The following is a 16,814-nucleotide window of genomic DNA, read 5'->3' as shown; positions in this document are numbered from 1 at the left end:
GAGCTTGAAGAAATGGACTTTGAGCGAGACTTTGACTGGTCGTGGCCTCCCAAGAAGAAGTTCAGGCCCATTCCAGTGCCAGACCTTGAAGACAGCTCCTTTTCTTCATTCCGCACTGCTGAATCTGATGATGAACAGCTCGACACTGCAACTGGCCCAAGGAAGAAGACTACTCCCAAGAAGCATCACGGCTCTACCTCAACCGCCGAGAAATGAAGTCTTCACGGGCGTTAGTCCTCAGTTTGTCCCTTTTTGTCACTTGATGACAAAGGGGGAGAAACTCGAGAGTTAGTCTTCAAGCGGGATATTTTTGGGGCTTATAAACTATATTTAAGTTACAAACTCTTGGCTCTTCTGAAGTTTTTATGTAATGAGTTGTAACTTAAGCCTGATGGTACTCTGAGGCTTTTGAACGTTTTTCTTCGCATGCTTATTCCAAAAGTTTTAATGCACGCATGCTGGAATTCGTCACATACCATTTGTCATCATGCATCTTCATTTTCTTCATATGATATGTTATATGTATGCATGATTTACAAGACTCAGGGGGAGATCTCCATGATATAAATCATCAATCTGCATTTGCTGTGAAAAGCAAAATCCTCAAGATATGCACATCTTCAGGGGGAGTCTCTCTGAATCTTGGTTTCAAATTCCTCAAATGAGTATTTACACTTCATATTTTTTGATCCCTGTTGAAGACTTAACCTAATTGTCATCAACCACCAAAAAGGGGGAGATTGTAAGTGCATCTAGTGCCCCTTAGTGATTTTGGTGGTTTGAAGACTTATAGGTTAAGTATCTAATGTGTTTGTGAGTATACACAGGATCTATAAGTCACTGAGGAGTTTGAGATATTTGAAGAATATCGACCCCTAAAAATATACGTCTTCAGTTGAAGAAATTAGTCTGAAGATGAAGAAATGAATCGTGAGGAATCTGCGATGAAAATGATAATCCTCATGAAGATTATGATATTGAGAAGTCCGGTGGTTCCTGAAGAAATTCACTCTGAAGAATTTGAAGCGTGAAGATTTACACTTTCTGTTTTACTTTCTTCGCATTTGACTATTAGGAACACCGTACTGTTAAAGGGGGTCGAAGTAACACTATGGAATGGATTTCCTCATGATGCTCAACCCAAGCCTAATCCTCCCAAAAGCCTCAAGTGAGGAATATGAGTGACATGAGGACTCTCACAGTTGAGGGTTCCGACCGTTTTGATAACCACGCCAAGTCATTGGTCTTATCCACTCCAACGGTCATATTATTTAAGGGCATTAGTGTCAAATCATGTCAGGATGCTCCCAAGCTATAAATAGCCACCCCCCACAACCACTAGCTGGTTGGATGCTCCGTTAGAAACTAACATTTGTCATAAGAGCAACCCAAATTCCTCAGAGCTTTCGAGAGTAAATCATCAGTGAGAAAATACACCACCCACCGAAACCACAAACCAAACCTAGTGATTGAGCATCACTGAAGAAGTTGTTCCTGTGTGGGACTGAAGCCTTTTACCTTTGAGGACTGTGCATCCTCCAGACGGTTAGGCGTCATGGTCTAGAGCTTTCCAGCAGTCAATTGTGGATCGCCGGGTGACCAAGTTTGTGAGGGTTTGGAAGTCTGCCCTGAAGACTTACCACGAGTGTTGGGCGAGGACTGTGTGTCCTTAGCTCAAGGAGAATACGGTAGGGATTGTGTGTCCCGGGACTGGGTGTCCTTTGGTTTCAATACCAAGCCGCTCCAAACTAGATGTACAACTGTGACAATAGTTGGAACTGGGTCATCAACAACAGTCTTCACTGAGAAACGGGTTCTAATTCCTCAACTCTTCACTTTTCTTGTATTGTGTGTTGATGACTTTCACTGTGACTATTTGAAGAATTTTCTAAAGAATTTCTGTGAATTTCCTCAACCCCAAATTCTTCACGATAGTTAATCATCGTCTGTATTCTGCGGCCTGCTTACTGTGCAATCTGTTTTCACATTCTTCACTCTGTAATACTGCTGTTGTGAACGTTTGCACGTCTGATCCTTTACTGTTTCCGCTGTAAGTTAATCATCAGTGAGGAATTTCCTCAAAAGGAATTTCCTCAGTGATGAAATTCTAAAAATCTCCTATTCACCCCCCCTCTAGTCGATATAACGCACTTTCAGGTTTGCGACCATAGGGACGTTCAGTAATTCCCATGTCTCGTTAGACATGCTGGAATCCATCTTGCTACGGACCGCATATTTCCAGTAGTCAGCATCTAGAGATGCATACCCTTCTAAAATTGAAGTGGGGTTATCATCCATGATGTACATGAGGAAATCAACACCAAAGGACTTCACAATCTTTTGTCTCTTTCCCCTACCAAGGGCTTCCTCATCATGCTCCTCGGGATTTTCATCATGTGTTTGTTCATAATATTCCATAGGAATGGCAGGCTCATGAGCCTCCTTAGATTTCTGTCTAGAAGTGCTTTGCATATCTTTCATGAGGAAATTATCCTCAACATATGTAGCATACTTAGACTTCATAATTGTGCCGACCTTCACGTCAGGCACCTCAGATTTCACTACTATAAATCAATAGCCAACGCTATTCTTAGCATAGCCCAAATTAACGTAGTCCATGGTCTTTGATCCAAGCTTACGATTTTGGGGATCGACACATTGACCTTTGCCAAACAGTCCCAAGTACGTAAGTGGAAGAGCGTCGTCCTTCTCTTTTACCACTGCTCATAGGAAGTGACCTCATTATCTTTTGTCGGAACTTTATCAGGACATGGCATGAAGTCGATATAGCCTCCCCCACCATGTCTTGGATAAACCCGATGTATCTAACATGGTGTTAACCAAATCCACAATAGTATGGTTTTCCATTCGTCAACCCCATTTGATTGGGGTGAATAGGGATGCATCCTATCATCAATAATACCATGTTGTGCACAGAAAGAATCAAACTCGGTAGAGAAGTACTCTCCACCACGATCTGACCGGACTCGTTTAATTTTCTTTTCAAGTTGGTTCTCAAGGTCTGCCTTATAGATCTTAAAGTAGTGTAGAGCCTCATCTTCATTATTTAACAGATACACATAGCAATATCTAATAAGATAATCTATCAATGTCATGCAATATTTCTTTCCACCTTTAGTCAACACACCATTCATCTAAAAGATATCAAAATGTATGAGTTCTGATAGCATCAAGTGTCTCTCCTCCGCAGCCTTGTGAGGATTGCGGGTTTTGTTTTATTTGCACACACGAATGGAACTTAGAACCTTTGGCTAAAGTGAAACACGAGATTAAATTCAGTTTTGCTAGCCGTGTCGTAACACCGAAACTCATGTGACAAAGACATGAGCGCCAAACTTCTTAATACTCGAATGAATATTGTTCACGACTTTATTACAAAAATCTGCAAGGGAAAGGCAGAATAGACCTCCACATTCATAACCTTTTTAAACAAAAATTCCATATTTCGTAACTACTACTTTATTAGAATCGATGACCAACTTAAACCCTTATCTATAAACAAGGGAGCCACTAATGAGATTCTTCTTGATGGCGGGGACATGTCACACATTCTTCAGCTGCACGATCCTTCCCGAAGTGAACTTCAGATTGACTGTGACAGCACCAAGAACAGAAGAACTCGCGCCATTCCCCATTAATACTGGCCCGTGGCCTATGACATGGTAATAAGAAAACAATGAAATGTCACCACACACATGAATATTTGCACCTGTGTCCACCCACCAATCGGTGGACTAACAAACTCAAAATACAGTAAATAAATAACCGTACCCAGATGCACCACTCTCATTGTTGCTCACAAACATGTTAGAACACTTGGAGTCCTACCCTCACTTCTTGTCTTTGTTTTGGCACTTGTTGCCCCAAAGTTCCTCCGAACCACAAGTGAGATAGCCATCTCCCTTCTTGTTCTTCTTGAAGGTCTTCTTACCCTTCTTAAAGTCAGTATTCTATTGGAAAATTATTTCCCTTAGGCTAGTGGGAATTGAAGTTCCTCTGATGTACCATATTAGTGATAGAAGGACTTTTAACCACTTTTTTGTGCGAGTACTTTGCTCTCGAGTTCTGCTCAACACTCAGATGGTCGATGACATCCTTTACTGAGAATTCACACCTCTGATGTTTCACGGTGGTAGCAATATTCCTCTGGGAATTAAGGAGCTTGGTGATTATACACCTGCAAAAAATTGCTTGATAAATCACACTTAAGAAGCTCAATCTCCTTGTTGATGCATGCTATCTCATGAGTGTGCTCCAATACAAAACGGTTCTCGACCATTTGTGATCGTGGACCTGATCCATAAATGATACTTGTGATCTGCGCTGAGTTTTCCCCCTAAGAGGAGGGGTTGATGTAGCGGAGTCTAGATAAGTATTTCCCTCGGTTAGAGCCAAGGTTATCGAACCAATATGAGTATCACACGACCCTCGTCTTCAACACCTACTCACAAATAAGCAAACCCTTGCACCCAACGTGGGCAAGAGGGTTGTAAATCCCCTTGGACTCGTTACTTGCAAGCAAATGAGTAGTGTGATGATAGTTCCGTAAATATGAAGTGGAAGATAAACAAAAATTAAATAATGGAAGCAAGAATATAATAGCATATGTAAATATATATATATATAAGTGAATAGACCCAGGGGCATAGTGTTCTCTAGTGGCATCTCTCTTGAAGAAGGCATATGGTGGGTAAACAAATTACTGTTGGGCAATTAATAGGAAAGTGCATAGTTATGCAATATTTATTCACGATAATGATTATGTGTATATAGGCATCAATCCCATAAGCAAGTAGATCGACTCCTACTTACAGCTACTACTATTACTCCACCCATCGACCGTTATGCAGCATGCATCTAGAGTATTAAGTAAAACAGAGTAATGCTTGGAGACCAATGACATGATGTAGACAAATTAAAATCAATTAATATGAATAAACCCCATCGTTTTATCCTTAGTGGCAGCAATACAAATACGTGTCATGTCCCTTTCTGTCACTGGCATTGAGCACCACAAGATTGAACCCACTACAACACACACCTCTCACTGAAGATAGATCACTCTAGTTGGCCAAACTAAATCAATAGTTTAGAGAGATTTACGAAGCTATAATAATCATGCAAATAAGAATCATAATAAACTTCAAAGAAGACTCAAATCTTTATCATGAATAATCTGAACATGAACCCACAATTCACTGGATCCCAAGAAACGCACCGCACAAATTGATTACATCGAATAGATCATCATGAAGATACGATAAACTTTGTATTGAATAATATATATAGAGAGAGAAAGACATTTAGATACTAACTATGGACCCGTAGGTCTGTGGTGGACTACTCACACATCACCATGGGAGCAGTAAGGATGATGTCGATGCCCTCCGTGATCGATTCCCCCTCTGACAGGGCACCAGAACAGGGCTCCAGATGGACACACAGCGGAACAGAAACTTGCGACAGCGGAAAAATTGTTTCGAGAGCTCCCTTTTGGTTTTCAGATGATATGAAAATTTACAAGCCAGAGAACAAGGTCGGAAGGCGAGGGGTAACCCACAAGCTAACTGTAACATCCCAAAATTATAAATTTTGGAATGTTAATATAATTATTAGATTGATTGTTTGTTTGTTTTCTGAGTGATTGAAACTTGTGTGAAATTTGAAACTTTTCGAAACTTTTGAATGAGAGGGAATAAAATGACTTTCCCCTTCTCCGATGAATTCAAATTCAATCATTTAAAAACAAAGAGAGAAGATGACATGACTTCTTCAACTATAAATATTTTGAACGGAGATATTTGCATTTGAATTCTTTTGCATTTTCCATTCGTTTTCTTCGTGCAACAAAATGCCGGGAAATACATTTCCAGAGAGGAGGAACATGACCCTCGAACCCACGGGCATTTTGAAAGTTATTTGAACCCTCAAACTTAGAGGATCATTTGAAAATTATTTGAAAAAAGAAATAATGCTTTTAGGGATTTTTGGAAAAATATTTTTTTTCTGAAGTTTTTATTTTTGCCGTGGAAAAATGCCCATCATCTATATTTTATTTTCCTGATAATTTTAGTATATAAAAACTCTTTATTCCGAATTGATTTGATTTCCTTTTTAACGTTTTAGTTTCCTAGTTTTGAAAATAGGAAGGAGATCACTTTTATTAGGAAAACTCAAGGTGGCCCATTAAGCACTTTCCAAATTTGGCCCAGGAGATCTTCTTCTTCCTCCTCTCTCCCACGTGACACAGAAACCTTCCATCCATGGAGGAAGGAATCCCCTCCTACGCGATCTCCCTCCTCCTTCCTTCCGGGCGCCATCCGAGGCCGCCTATAAATTCATCTCGTCCCCCTCTCTCCATTTTTCCCGAGAAAACCTCCTCTCCTCGCCTCTAAATCGTGCCCCACCTCGCCGGAGTTGTCACCGGAGAACAACAGAGAACTCCTCCACCAGCAGTTCCCACGTCGGCCTCCTCCCCTTCAGCACCCTCCTCCACCTCGCCCCGTGTAGCCCCCCTCCACCTCGCCTCCCCACCCCCCCCCCCCCACCTTCGGCCCCCTGCTCCACCCCTCGCCAGGACCCTCCCCATCGCTCCCCTGCAGCCCCCCCCCCCTCCACCTCGCCCTACAGCCCCCTCCCCCTTGCAGCCCCACCTCGCCCCCCCAGGGAACCCCCCCCCACCTTCGCGCCCCCCCTCCACCACCCCTCGCCGACCCACCCCCTCCCCACCGGAGCACCCCAGCCCCATCGGCCACTAGCGAGGAAGCAGCCAGCCACGGGCAGCTCCCCAGCGAGGTAACTTCCCCTCCCCTCTGTTACTTTTTTTTTCGTTTTATAACTGTTGGATCTTAACTAGTGGCTTAGATTAGATTTAGAAATACCCTTTCGGTTTAGTTCAGTAAACCACGGTTTCTTTTGCCCACTTAAAATTTAGCCAGCCCTTTTACTAGCCTTAGGACGTTTGCTCCAAACCAAGAAACAAACATCCACCGCAGCCAGTAGCATCTTGCCATGTGTACCCCTCTTTTAGCACTAGTAGCTGCAGTTTTTCTGTCAAAATTTGCAAAAACAGAAACTTTCAATTTTGTTTTGGCCACAACTTTTGATCCCGAAGTCCAATGATAGTGATTCTTTTTCCAGTAGCTCACAAATGTCCTGCAGTTTTTAAAAACATATGATTTGTCTATGTTTGAAATTTTCAAATATAAGTTAGAGCAGATTTAGTCTAAACACTGTTTTGCTTATTCCAGGAGTTTGAAAAATGATATTGAGTTGATTCTTTTTGCTACTGTTTTCTAGTGATAAAACTTACTGTGGTAAAAATTTCAGATTTGTTTGAGTATTTTAGCTCACTGTTTCTTGTGAAACAATTTCTGTTTCACCTCTTCTAGGATTTCGGCTAATTCGTTTTATACTTTTGTTTTAAAATATTTTCTTTATTATTTCAGAAACATTATTATTGTTTTGGTCATGTTAGTTAACAGTAGATTTGCAACAAGTTCTTATTTTAGTTTTATTTGTTTTTATGAAAACAATTCTAGCTCCATAGTAACGTGCAATTGTTTTCACCGTTGTTTCAAATCCCGTTTGGGAATACTTTCAAAACGTTTTGTGAAAAATACTCTATTTTATCTTAGTTAAACTTATAACTTAGTTCCTTGTTATTATTTTCTGTTAGACAAAACTATTTAGTGTTTGACGTAGTAGAAGACTCTTTAGTTCTATTTGAAGTTTCTCTCGGTTTCTCATTCGCTCTCCCTCTTTTGTTTGATTGCTAGAATGATTGCTAGTATGTGTGCTTATGTGGATGATATGTTTGTTATATAGATTTCATCGCAGAGTGACGAGTATTCTATCAAGTTATTTTCTTGAGAAATTCTTCTTCGTCAACATCACAGGCAAGTCATTTGATCATGTATCACCTATGTTTTATGCATCATAGTTCTACCATCCTATGCCCAATTGCATGCTGACTAGGTACTTGGAAATTATGGTTACATATTGAAGTATCACGTGGTAGGCACCCAACAACCCCGTTACTAGGCCCGGGACAACAAATTTCATATTGCTATGCTTGAGTAGACGGGATTCGGTTGAGTGCATAACACGAGTGATGCGAGGTTGATTAAATAATCAAGACCGGTTAAGACAAGATTTTCAAGACCTCGGACGCAATGCAACTCAGGGTGAAGGACGGTTGATCGGCTCCCTGGAAAACCCAGTGGATGCCCGGGATGCTGGAGAGGCCATGTCATCCTGCGGAAAGCTTCACCCAGGCTCAAAGAGACGGACGGATATTTTCAAGACCCAAGGCTTACCTGCACAGCCACAAGTCATTATGGGCTCTGGCTTGGTTGGACAACGCGGCGACTCTGGACAGGCGGTGCTAGCAGATGTAGACGAACGGTAGGAATGGATGGGCACCGACAGGGATTCAGAGGGACCCGTTGAAAGACCATGTTTTGATCATCCGGTCTTCAAACGCCCTGAAGTGCGAGGACATACACGGAGGCGATCAAATCTTGTGGGGAACGTGTGCAAAACTCTGCAGAGTACTCAAACCTAATCGATTAGCCGTGTCCACGGTCATGGACGACTTGAGCCAAAGGAACTGAAGTTATCTGGATTTCTCAACACCCTTAAATTTATTTGATGTGGGAATTATTGACAACTCGGGTACGAGAACTGGTTGGCGGAACCATCTCGTTAACAACAAACATTTTAGTAATATTTTGCTTTCAACCCCTCTTGTTGTAGGATAAAACTGGCTTTATGCAAAACTTAGCTCCACCGACCAAATATGCATGTAGAGATAGTTGATTATTACTTTACCCCTCTCTTATGTGACTTGCCGGCATATTCAATATGCTGACCTACACGACGGCAACGTCTTATGTTGCAGATATTTTTCTTCGACGAGTAAGAGTACGATCCAGGGTTACGGTCTACACTCAACTTGCCGTTGGTGTTTATTGGGACTCCACTCCCTTGACCGCTTCCGCTGAGATATTTTAAGGTATATATCAGTTTTACGCTATTTACATGTGATTGTACTTTGATATATACATTGATGTACTGTGTGTGCCAGCATACTGATCCAGGGATGGCACAGAAACACAGAGGCTTGACTCGTTTTGAGTCGGGTCGCTACACTAACATGGCGCGACCATCCCCGTGGGCGCGCCGTGTTGGCTTGTGGGTCCCCCGTGTGGCCCCCGACCTTCTCCCGAAGCTTCTAGGTCTTCTTTTGGTCCAGGAAATATCGTCAAAAGTTTCGTGGTATTTGGAATCCTTTTGGTACTATAAACATGAAAAGCCAAAAACATGAAGAAAGCAACAACTCGCACTTGGCACCGTGTTAATAGGTTAGTGCTCAAAAATAGTATGAATAAGCAAATAAATGCCCAAAAGTATTCTAGAAGGATAATATTATAGCATGGAATAATAAAAAAATATTGATGTGTTGGAGTCGTATCAATGACAGACATCTCACTCCCAGCATCGGTGGCCGCGAATTTAGATTCGAGTGTCTCCCACAAATCATTGGCAACCCGCATGTGTAAATATGTGTCAACCAACTTTTCTCCGATCATGCTCAGAACTGCTGCAAGAAAGTAGATGGTGGCTTCCCTGAAAACCTTCTCCTTATCAGGAGCAGTCGTTCCCGCGGGAATAACATCGGCAACCCAGAACACGTTCATAGGAGTGACACATAAGGTGGTGTTGGTCTACCAACACGTAAAGTATGTACTGTTAAACTGATCTGGTTTCAGTGCAACAGCAAAACCATGATTCGAAAAATTCCTACACACATTAGGTTTTTGGATTACTGAGTAAATAGACAATTTTTTGATTAAATTAATCCATGAGTAAAGCATGAGCATGCCATCGATATAACTAATAACGTACTGATTATGGTCGAGATAAGTATGTATTACGCATATAGTAGAAACATCTACGCACATAGCTAGTACTGCTAAAAGAGAAGTAAACATAAGCGGGATAAACGTGTTAACCCTCCAATAGGCTAGTTGGTCGTAGCCGTGGTAGCTTCCTCGACCACCTTCTTGTCGGCTTCGAGCTATTCAACGGCAAGATGGTCGGCTTGGGATGGCTGAGACAGGATGATGGCGGCGACGTGGACATAGTGGAAGCAGCCGAACAGAGACGAGCAGTCGCGTAGGCTCCAAAAACTTAATCGCCCCTCTTCTGTTTGAAGGTCTGCTCTCCCATCAACCGTGTACGCGTGAACAAGATGGAGTCGTCGGTGACAGCAACAGCAAAAGGAACGACAAGGCGGTGCGCGTGGAGCAGATGCGATCTGTACTTGTGGCGGCTAGGGTTGGCCGATGCCTCACACACACACACACACACACACACACACACACACACACACACACACACACACACACACACACACACACACACACACACACACACACACACACATATATATATATATATATATATATATATATATATATATATATATATATATATATATGCAAGTCCGGGTGGAGAGACGTGGGATGGACCCTAAGTCCAAGTCAGCAACAACCCATGATATGACATCTCAGATCGTGGCGCGTCTGTTATGGACTCTCTGCTTCTGACCTACAAAAATAAGCGCATAGATATGAGTGACGCGGCTCATTCTCGCGTCACGTGAGGGGGAGGAGGAGTGCACGAGGGCCACTTTTCTTCTCAAACTCCAATAGCATGTGGAACACAATCCCTCACAAGGAGGTCCAACACCTTCTCCACTTGCGGAACGGTACTAAACATCCCACCAGTTCTAGTGCCATAGAACCCAAATGACCATTTATAAATATTTTGAAATTGTTAGATGGGCCCTAGACCCACCTCATATTTCAACAAACTTCAACATCTTTTTTTGAAGGACAACTCAATATCCACTGGTACCAACCACACCAACCACGTTTCCAACAATTCCGCTTGACGCAATTAGATATAATTGGATTCTCTCAAGTAAAAACTACACATATTTTATCAAGAAAAACTTTTGACATAGCTGAGGAATTCTTGTTGTAGTAGGGAAAGTTGTCGTGCTAAGACCCCAAAGGACCAGAGCAACAGAACAACAATCATCGGCGATGAAGAAAAAGCATAGATCGGATGGACCCAATCTGTAGACACGTGAACTCACACGAACAAAGACCCGATTCAAGTAGATCCATTGAAAACAAACACCGAACAAATCTTGCATGGTCCGTCTGAGACACGCCTCCACAAGCCTTCCAACAACGGTAGATGCATCATCAATACGGGCCAGGCAAAAAGAATTTTATTCCATCTTCAAAAAGTTATCATCACCCCACTTTTCTGAGCCAGATGTAAATCCTAAACAAACTAAAAAACACATAAAATGGAGCAGGAGCTCGCAAGGGTCCGAATTCACCACGCCCCGGTAGTCCTAAGGCCACAAGACCCGACGCAGATTGGTTGTGGACTTGTGGTGCCGGCACGAGAAAACCCTAGTCGCCCATGAGCTTGTGGTTGAGGGGGAGGGGGGGTGGAAAAAGTTTCTGCTTGACGAGTGCCGGATTTGTCCGCGGATACATGTTGTGGAGATTAGGAAGTAGTACATCTAAGAAATATATGCATGTTTCGGTAAACTGAGATGCACTGTATACTTTGATTTAATACCATATACTTCCTCCATACCTAAATATAAGTCTTTTAAGATATTTCATTAGGTGTCTACATGCGGAGCAAAATTAGTGAATCTATATATAAAGTATGTCTATATACATCTGTATGTAGTCCATTAGTGAAACATGTAGAAAGACTTATATTTAGGAACGGAGGGAGTAGACTATAGTAATTTTATTACAGATATATGCACATGACATTTACACCATGAGTTCGACATAGGATTTACAAGGTCGTGCATGCATGGTACGTGATGCATGTACAGTGCAGGGCAACCGTACCCTGCCTAGATACACACACATCACACTTACTTACACGCGGCACGCACGGGCACGCACTTACGTAGTTGATTAATTAATCCAGCTCGCCAAGGAGCCGGTTTATTCCCTGTACAGATCCTTAGTCCTGCAATACGTAGACAGTAATAGCAACCTGTATATAGATTTCCAATTCTGCTGCTTCGTTTTGGTGGTCGTCATCGTCGACGTCGGTCCGCCGCCGTCATCAGAACAGGAACGCCGTCGGCGCGAACGCCGGCATCGACGACGCCGTCTCGATGTGCCTGCGCACGTTCACATCCGTGTAATTAATTAGGTTCGATTATTTGCACCACAAAGATCGAGAGATCGAGAGAGAGAGAGACGTGTACCTGTATTCGTCGCTGTGCGCGCGGGGCAGGACCCTGGAGGCCACCCTGCCGGGCCTGGCCGGGGCGACGCGCCCTCCCGCTGCGGCCTTGCCCACCTCCACCGCGACACCCTCATAGATGTCCCCAAGCGCCGGCCTCCACTGCGGCGAGCCGCCCAGCGACCTGGCCCTCCTCCGCCTCCTCCTCGCCGCCGCGCCGCCGTCCCTGGTGGTCGTGGCAGCAGCCTGCTGCTGCAGCTGATCCGCAGGCGGCGCGTCGTCGATGGGTCCCGCACGGCAGCCGCAGGGCACGAACGACAGGAGCCTCATCAGCTTCCTGCGCACCCTCCCCTCTATCTTGCCCCCTCCCTGCCCCTCTCTCTAGACCTCCACTACCCTCTCTCTAAGATCTCTCCTGATATGCACAGCTAATAATTATTCTCTCTGTACAGTCTGCTCTACACTCTCCGGCGGCGAGATCCCCGGCCGGCCGGCGCCCGTGTATTCACGGGAATGCCACTGCGTACGAGTGGCCTCAGCTCGCTAGCTGACCACCACTCGGCTAACGGAGAGAGCGTATCTGCGGTGTCACGTGTTGGGTCTGCTTTATAGGGTTCGCGGAGGGTGGTAAATATCCGTAACACCCTCGCTCCGCACTTAGGGAGGCGAAGGGTAGTCTCGGGAATGTGGAAATTGCCATTTTTCTGTGCCATGCAGGAGAGGGAGTTTCCATGGGAACAAAAATAATATCGCAAAAGTTCAGTAAACGTCGCTCTGTAGGTACCGATTGCGTGGTGCGTATGCAGGTGGCCCAGCCAAGTGGATTGTGACAAGTTGTGACAAGTAACAAATTATGCGTTTGTTGGTTTAGGTTTCTCCAGTACTTCGTTTGAGGGGGCACAACCTGAATGAATCTGTGTTATATGACCCTCGGTACGAGCCTTATTTAAGAAGAATGGATCTTCTTCAGTTTGTGCTCAACTTTAAAGGCACACCACCATGGTTAAACGCCACGGCCCTTACCGCTCTTACGGACCGTTGGAGGCCGGAGACGCACTCTTTTCACCTTCCTCTTGGTGAGATGACAATAACTCTGGAGGATATTGTTATGATCACCGGGCTTCCTATCGAGGGCAGGGCTCTTACAGGGAAGGTTAGGTCCGATTGGGGATACTCATTGACTTGCACTTCTACTTTATGCTCAACAATAGGTGTCACACCACTATACGGGCTGAAATCATCTACTAAGGGTTGGTTCAAGTCAACATGAAGAGGAGCATTGACCACCGTATTAGCAAACACTTCGAGTGACTTGTCTATCGAGGATGCAACAGCCTCCTTGTATGCAACCCAATGCAAATTCGACTTGATAGGCATTGTCTTCATTCGACACTTGTGTGCCGACCCAACATCATATCTTCCTAATAATTCTACTTGGTCACTTGGATCAACCCACTTCAATCTTATCCGAGTTTCTGCCACAACCTCTTCATAAGTAGGACTATCAAGAAATGTCAACACTTTCTCATATTTGTCAACAATATCAACATTCATGAATGCCTCTTTGTCAGCATAATGAATATTCACAATCTTGTCCATCTAAAAAAGGGGACAAAATTACCAATTCTAAGTATAACAAAACAACTAAGAAAACATTACCCAAACCATAACCCTAACCATTGTCCATCCAAATTAGGCATAACACAAACCCTAACCCTAACCCTAACCCTTGTCCATCCAAATTAGGCATAACACAAAACCTAACACTAACCCTAACCCTTGTCCATCCAAATTACGCATAACCCTAACACTAACACTAAATCTTATCAATAATCATAAACCTACCAATACAATGCAACATAAATGGAACACCTAGTGCAAAAAAAAGCTACACAAATACAAAGTTATTGCAAAAACTAATTGGAGGGATTCGAGGAGCTTACCGGCCTCTTCGATTTGCCCCAAAGAACCAACAAAAAGGTTGAGGGAGGAGGAAGATCGAAGGGGGGGATCTTGAGGAGAAGGGAGAGCTTTTTCGTCAAAGGAAGAACAAGAGAAGAGGAGAAATGGTGGTTGGTGGGCGAGGGGGTCGGGGTGGGCAGATATAAAGCCCAGAAATGCCAGTGCGCTTGGCGTTGCACAGAGGGACTGCAACGCCACTGTAGACTGGCGTTGCACAGAAGGACTGCAACGCCACAATAGAATGGCGTTTCTATGTAGAGCTGCAACGCCACGGTTTATGACGTTTCAAGAAAAGGGTCAAAACGTGAAAATATTTCCAAACGAGTTCGTCCTGTGATTAATTTACGCCTCGTGGGTCAGAACAGTGAAAAAACCCTACGGCGGTCGTGCTCTGGAAGAGTGTACGGTGGGTCTGGGTCAACGAAAAAAAAGACTTTAAAAGTGGAGTAGCAGAATTAACTCTGAGACTCGATAAGGCGATTAGGAGCAATGTGTTTGGTTTGAGCCCAACTAGCTCAATCAAAAGTTGTTGCTGATTTGTTAGTAGGTGATTCAAAAAAAAGGTCAGTAGGTTCTTTGGTTTATAAGCATTATCCATCCGGCACTGATCTGCGCCGGTGCGCCGAACCATCAGATCCGTCACATCAAATATTGTTTGACCGTCAAATCTGTTCATGCAGCAAAAATCATTGATGGTAGCAAAAACAAACAACGATGTATCAAATTTTGCCCATGAATGCAGCAAAAAACATGGTTGTAGCAAAAAATATCAACGTGGTCGTAGCAAAAAAAGATGCTGATAATGCGTGGTATCAAAACAAAATATGGGTTATAGAAAAACAATCCGGTGAACTCGGTTTGCAACTCTGACGAACATGTATGCAGTTTTTTTAGTGAACAGTTGTAACAAAAATTGATGTCGGTTATAGCAAAAATCAACATCGGTTGTAGCAAAAATCAAACACGAGTTGTAACTAAAAATCTAACAAACTCGGATTGCAACCAAACGTGGATGCATTTTTTAGTAAATAATTATAGCAAATTTAAATGCTAGTTGTAGCAAATTTGGACGCCAGCCTAGCCAACCGTAGGCTACGTGCCTGGCCAGCCACACGTGGGAGTCGCGCGCAATCGGTCGAAAGGTTCGGCCGACACGCCGGCTACAAGCGTTGCGCTTATGCGTCTCAAAATTTTGGCAAAATGGGATAGAGCTCCGTTTGGTTCGTACTAATTTGCGGAAAATACATCAGTGAACATGGGTCACAATAGTACACACATTTGATTGAATAGTAAAAATTTAAACAAATAGCAAAGCACCAAGCATTTCTGAATTTACTTTTTCCCAAAGAGTGGTCGAGTATTCTACTTTCTCCGTCCCATACTATAGGAGCATTTTTAACACTACATAACACTAAGTGTTAAAATGCCTTTATATTATGAGACAAAGAGAGTACTTACGTATGAACTTTGGCAATGAAATGGCATTCTCAATGAGCGAAAAACAAAATCGGCCGAGCCAAACTACTTCAAAGACTGTTTTTTAGGGCACCATATTTCTCTTCTTTGTTCAAAATATCACTCATGGCATTTCTTCGTGAAATTTCACACGTGAGTAGAACACTCAAGAATATTTGTTAAAGAAATAATAATGTGTGAACTGTTTTTGCTATTTCTCCCATTTGAATGTGTATCTAAGTGCATATGCACCCACGAGCCAAAAATCCAATCCGCCAATTGTGTTGGTAAACTATTTCAGAAAACACCAACTTGAAATGGTCTTTCCTCTCTAAACCCTAAGTGGATAGGGATATTGCATCACCACCACTCCTTCACTCTAGCTTGTCACCTCCCTCCTCTTCTACCATCTTAGCTTGTGTGGGAGTGTGGGGAGGCAGTTGGGTTATTGATAGAAAAGCATATAATTATGTAATATTCACGGCAATGATCATATGTGTATAGGCATCACATACATAAGAAAATAGGTCTTTCCTGTCTACACCTATTACTATTACTCCACACATCGACCCCTATCCAGCATGCATCTAGAGTATTAACTAAAACAGAGTAATGCTTGGAGAACGATGACATGATGTAGACAAAGAGAATTCAATTAATATGAACTAACCCCATCATTTTATCTTTAGTGGCAACAATACAAGGACGTATCTTGTCCCTTATTGTCACTGGGATATAGAAATTCGTCAGATTGAACCCACTATAATGCACCCCTCTCATTGAAGAAAGATCAGTCTACTTGGCAAAAGTGAATCAATAATCAGAGAGATTTACAAAGCTATAATGATCATGCACATAAGAATCAGATTTATAATTCAAAGAAGAATCAAATATATGTTATGAATAAGCTGAACATAAACCAACAGTTCATCGAATCCCAACAAATGCACCACACAAAAGAATTACATCGGATAGATCAAAGCGAAGATACGATGATCATTGTATTGATGATCAAGAGACAGAGATCCATCTAGGTACTAACTACATACCCGTAGGTGTGTGGTGAACTACTCACA

At 43.0% G+C, this 16,814-nt stretch overlaps 1 protein-coding gene across 1 annotated transcript; it reads right to left on the bottom strand.

Moving 5' to 3' along the window:
* Positions 1 to 11,853: 11,853 nt before the first annotated feature.
* On the bottom strand, positions 11,854 to 12,899 carry LOC123409749. The gene is made up of 2 exons (XM_045102614.1): positions 12,344 to 12,899; positions 11,854 to 12,256 (listed from the first exon to the last, which is right to left on the bottom strand). The coding sequence occupies exons 1-2, from the start codon at positions 12,649 to 12,651 to the stop codon at positions 12,199 to 12,201; spliced, it is 366 nt and encodes a 121-aa protein (XP_044958549.1). The 5' UTR covers positions 12,652 to 12,899; the 3' UTR covers positions 11,854 to 12,198.
* Positions 12,900 to 16,814: the final 3,915 nt, after the last annotated feature.

This window comes from Hordeum vulgare, chromosome 7H, assembly GCF_904849725.1.
Source record: "Hordeum vulgare subsp. vulgare chromosome 7H, MorexV3_pseudomolecules_assembly, whole genome shotgun sequence".
NCBI classification, from domain to species: Eukaryota; Viridiplantae; Streptophyta; class Magnoliopsida; order Poales; family Poaceae; genus Hordeum; species Hordeum vulgare.
The sequence above is the reverse complement of the archived record's forward strand: the minus strand, read 5'-3'. Positions and strand labels throughout refer to the sequence as shown.

What these genes read in the sequence shown, in the direction of transcription:
- LOC123409749 (XM_045102614.1), bottom strand. Translation starts at nt 12,651, where the DNA reads ATGAGGCTCCTGTCGTTCGTGCCCTGCGGCTGCCGTGCGGGACCCATC. An exon ending in GCGCACAGCGACGAATACAG is followed by an intron (nt 12,257 to 12,343) that starts GTACACGTCTCT and finishes GAACGTGCGCAG; the next exon opens with GCACATCGAGACGGCGTCGT.